Source organism: Apis dorsata, unplaced genomic scaffold, assembly GCF_000469605.1.
Source record: "Apis dorsata unplaced genomic scaffold, Apis dorsata 1.3 scaffold_99, whole genome shotgun sequence".
NCBI classification, from domain to species: domain Eukaryota; kingdom Metazoa; phylum Arthropoda; class Insecta; order Hymenoptera; family Apidae; genus Apis; species Apis dorsata.
The window spans coordinates 1,912,546-1,917,467 of record NW_006263397.1 but is presented as its reverse complement, the minus strand read 5'-3'; the positions used below and the strand labels follow the sequence as shown (position 1 = coordinate 1,917,467).

The following is a 4,922-nucleotide window of genomic DNA, read 5'->3' as shown; positions in this document are numbered from 1 at the left end:
GGGAAAAAAAAAAAAAAAAAAATATCCATCAACCACGCAACTTCTAAAAGGTTCTATCTCGATAAATACCTCGTTCACGAATGAGTAGTTTTTACGTAACGTAAACTCGCAGGATGCATCGAATTATGAATTTAGCATGGCTGTTAATAACTCTCGTGTCGCTTTAAAACCGATACTCGATAGATCGATCCGATTAAACCGCGAAACGTTCGCGTATATCGTTTCTTCGCGTATTCTGTTTCCGTAATAATTAGCGTTTTTAATCTACGTGTATGTTTTCCCCCTTTTTTTTTTAACTTTTTCTCTTCTCCCTGCTGGAAAAATGGTGCATTGCTCCTCGAATCTCGTTACATTGTTCACTGGAACAAAAGGAGATCGAGATACCAGATCAAGGTCCATTCATTTCTCGCAGTATTTTCTCTATCCGTGCACGTGTGCTCTACGATACTCGAGTGTGTAATGGAATTTTTTTATAAAAAATTCTTCCTCGTTCTCTTGGTTTTTGTTTTTGTTTCTTCCACGTTAGGCATAATAATGTTTTTTTTACCATCGTTCAAGAATAAGAGTTTAATCAAAGCTTCGATTAAATGTAATCGAAATTTAAAACGAGGAAAACTTCTTCTTTTTTTTTTTTTTTAAGAAAATTCGTTTCGATATTCGTCGTCAAAAATTTCTCATTCATCGCGTCATTCATCTCGATTTTTAAACCAAAATTTTATTTATTCGAATCGATTATTCTTTTTCTTTTTCGTTAATTTTTAAACTGAAATGAATGATTCTAATATTGTTCTTATTGAAAAATGAATAAATGTATTCTGAGTTTTTGCTTGGGCCAAGAATTTCGATCAACATATCGATCCGTGGAGGATTCATGTTCGAGATAGGTAGCAATTTACAGTGGTGATACGAGGCGATCGATTCTTTGGGTAAAGTTCACTGCTACGTGTATTATTAAAGCTGATCAGAAGTTCAATCGTTGTCGTAGTCGAGTCAATCGTGTTTTGTCGTATTAAATGTGCATCGACAGAGAAAATAGTTTGACCAAAATTAGGCGTGTGATAAATTTGAAGTAATATTATAGACTTTGATAGTATTAAAGAGAATCCTTGTGTCATAGAAGAGGATCAATTGCAAATAATTTTTAAATTTATCGCTTCCATTTTACGTATATTTTTCAATATAATTTTTATAACAATATAATCTTCGTTAGATTCAATTAGAAACGTTATAAATAAAAGAAAATAATTATTAGGATTTTTTTTTAAGACTCTCTTTAAAACTCTTGCTTCGTGTGGGATTGTTACGCATCATTCGATTGAAAAATAAAAGATGGTACATTTTCTTTGTCCAGTTCTCGACAAGTTGCTTTAAATTCCGTCTAATCTGTACTAATAACCATCGAAGAAGAAGCAAAACTAGGACAAAGTGCAGATGCAGAACGTAGTGGAAAGGTCGTGTCGATGAAAGTTCTCCATTTCCAAACTTAATGCCTCTTGACCAATTTTCACGGCTTATTATCGATGCTTCGTTTCTCCCTAAGAAGCGAGCACGTATCCTGAATTGATTTTATTTTTTTGGCGACAGATTTATTATTAATACTTGGAATCTATTCTTTATCCTCTTATTTCTGTTAGAAATTCACTTTTCATTTTGTACCATGTGGTAATTTCTTTTTTGTTGCATCAAGATTTAGAGATCAACTTGTTCAATATTTTATTTTATTTCATATTTATCGCGCACAATATTCTTTTGATATATCTTAATACAAGTCCCTTTTTTGAAATTATTTATCGTACAATAAACAATCTATAAATATACATTTGGAAATATATATATATATATAAACTTTCATTAGATCGACTGCAAACTTTTTCTCTCTTCTTTTTCTTCTCTCTTTCGAGGGAAATCGAAATTCCTCGAGCCAAAAAAATAGCGTGATAGAGGAAGAATGTATCGATCGACTCCTTTACAAATATACACAAACACCTGTTTCCATATTGTATTATTCAAATCAAAGATGGATCAACTGATCGAACTGACCGCCCATCGAATTTCCTCGTCGTCAGATTTCTTTCAAGCAACGTTTGCGTTGTGATCATAGGGAGTCACGTGCACGGAATAGCGAATAATAAAGTTTTCGTACAGGGAGCTCGAGTTTCGGTTGGTTTAGCAGTCAACCTGCCCCCTCCCTTCCCCCTCGGTGGCTGGTGGAATAGCTGAAGTTGCTTCGATTAATTCTCGTTTCTCCCCGGGCAGGAAGTTGATGGAGCGCCCACGGCATCAGTGTCTGCGTATTAAATGCTCATAAATCCGAAGCACCTGCTAGCTAAATATCCAGTCGCGAGTTGAATTTCCCAGTTTCGTTCCCGCGTAATGACCGCGTTAAGCCTGGCTCATTGTGCTTCCTCCTCCCCCTCCCCATTTTCCACGTATTCCGTGTAATTAGAACTCGACATAATGAATTTCTGCCGAATATTTTCCTCGCTTGACAATCTTTGGCTATCTTTTTCGTTTTACGTACATGGACGTATGATAAAAATTTAATACAGTTACAACTTTTATAAAAGTAGTTTATGATCTATCTTAGAAACGAAGAAGATAAACGCACGATTCGTCATCGAAACGAATATTAATTAAGTTTTGCTCGTTAATATAGAAATTTAATTTTAAAATAAATATTCGTTATCGAACTTCGAAACTTTCACTCGCGAATTTCTTTTCACGGATAGGTTTTCAGGAAAGTTTGAAATTTTCATTTTCTTCTCTCTCTTTTACTCTTCTCAATTTCGAGAATCTCTTTTCCTTTTCTCGATCAATCCCGGTTCGCTGTAAACTAAAAAGTATCCGCGTTTCTTCCCGACTGCATTCCTTCCTCTCGCGTTTTTCTTCGAAATACGAGATAATTAAACGATACACAACTTGGTACGCAACGAAAGTATATTCCATAAATAAGTATCACGCGATGAACGAAGTTCACAAGCGAAGAATTCTCCAACTTGGCTGAGATTAGATCGCGCGAATAATCTTGTGATCTATCTATCACTATCGCACGATGTTGAAAAATATCCGTCCACGAGCGCTCTCTACCATTTCTTTTATTGACTCTGTATCTTTTCTTTCAGGTAGTGAAACTGTTCACGGATCTCGAGAAGAGGAAGCAAGAGCGTTTGGGGGGAAAAAGAGGGCAGCCGCTTGTTTTCGAGGGACGGAAACGGAACTCGAAGAGTCGAAAGTAACGAAAAGTATCGAAGAAGACCAAAGTTTTGGTGAAGAGAGAATAAGAGAGAGAGAGGATGACTCGCATGCTTCTGCAAGAACCCGGATGGAAGATGGAGCGCAAGGGATCGGCGTTGCTGTTGAGGAGGGACAGCTCGCATCTGAAGAGCGGCCGCGTCTGTTTCCGGTGCGACGTCGAAGTCCGTGAATTCGAGCGTGACGAGGATTACACGATCGAGGCGGAACCGGAGGCAGCTGCCAGTCCCTTGGCAATGTGTGCCAGTTGTTTGGCGGCTCTCTGCGTGACCGTGATTCTACCGTGGCTGTTGATCGGCGGTTAAACACGCCTCGCTCAAACTCACCATCTTTGGGGAGGGGGTGGCGGGCGCGATGGTGGTTGCGTAAACCTCTGGGAAAACGGAAGTCATCCGAAGAATGAATCGTCGAAAGAAAAAAGTCGGGAGAAGAGAGGGGCTCTCCGCCCCGAGCGTGGAAAATTCGAGGGAAATCCTCGCCGAGATCGTGCATTGCGATTATGAGAAGAGGAATCAATCGATTTGAATTTTCAATCGACTCGAGAATTTTTTTCGAGTGGGGGAGGATTCGAAAATGGATGTATAGTTCCTGAAACGGTAGAGTTTCGTTTCCGATTTTTTACAAAAATCGAAAATCCCTTTAAATTCCCAACTCTTATGATTCTAGGAAATTTTCTTTCTTTCCTCGTTTTCGAAGACGAATCGAGATACGTAAACTTTCTTTGTATTCGTGCACGGTCGTGCGTGTGTAGGTGTGTGTTATTTCACTCTCTGTACTCTCGAATTTAGAACGACGAATCGTTATACCGTCGAGAGCACCGAGATAAAAGTTTTTCGCTCGTTCCTTTGAAAAAGTTTTTGAATTTTTGTTAAATCTTTCTAACTCGAAGACATATATCGTATATATATATATATCGATTATGATCCTCGAGGCCAAAGAAATGGAAGAAAAATTCCTACGTGTTTTATCTTTCGAAAGGAGAAATATTTTTCAAACGATGAACCGATTACGATTTCGTTCCAAAAGACAAGCTTTATTGCTTTATATTTATTCGTTGATCCGCGTCGTTTGCTTCAAATGCCTCCGTTCCACGTAGCAAAATACACACACACACACCAAACACATACACGTTTCTAGTAGAAACGGAAGTACGATGGACTCGTGTGGTTCAAGTAGATCCGCGAAAATCGAAGGGAAAATCGCTCTTTCGTGGACTTTCTGCATAGATATGTGAAATTGGGAAAAAAACATCAAAGGAAAACGAACGATCCTTACCGCGTTTCAAATCTTTCGAACCTTTGGAACGGAGGCGATCCTGTGCCAAACGAGAGTAGCACAGGAGATATTCATTCGAGATATTCGTGGAAATTTGAAAACGTTTCCGTGACTCGCTTATTTTGCACATCTCTACACACACACACACACACGTTCTTTTGCAAATGTTGCAACAATAGATAGCTAGCTCGTTAAACGTTTGTGAATTCACAGAATTTCTTTTTAATCGATAGTGTAATGGAATCATTGCATTCGTAATCGTATAATATAGGATGGAGCGAAGATCTCTTTTTATTATCTTAATAATATTTAAACCGTTGAAGATAAATTCTAAATTTTACAAATAAATTTTCAAGTAGAGATAATAATATTTCTTCCTATGAAATAATTTTTAT

General features: G+C 37.7%; 2 protein-coding genes across 2 annotated transcripts in view; both read left to right on the top strand.

Annotated features, from left to right (window-relative positions):
* The window catches only part of LOC102678156, a 10,757-nt gene extending 7,086 nt beyond the window's left edge, over positions 1 to 3,671 (top strand). The window contains exon 2 of the mRNA XM_006612209.2: positions 3,123 to 3,671. Coding sequence (XP_006612272.1) covers positions 3,294 to 3,557 — 264 coding nt within the window. The 5' untranslated portion in view covers positions 3,123 to 3,293 and the 3' untranslated portion in view covers positions 3,558 to 3,671. The remainder of the gene's footprint in view (positions 1 to 3,122) is intronic.
* Positions 1 to 4,922, top strand: part of LOC102678389 (sestrin homolog) — a 140,092-nt gene that overhangs the window by 16,763 nt on the left and 118,407 nt on the right. The window lies entirely within an intron of this gene.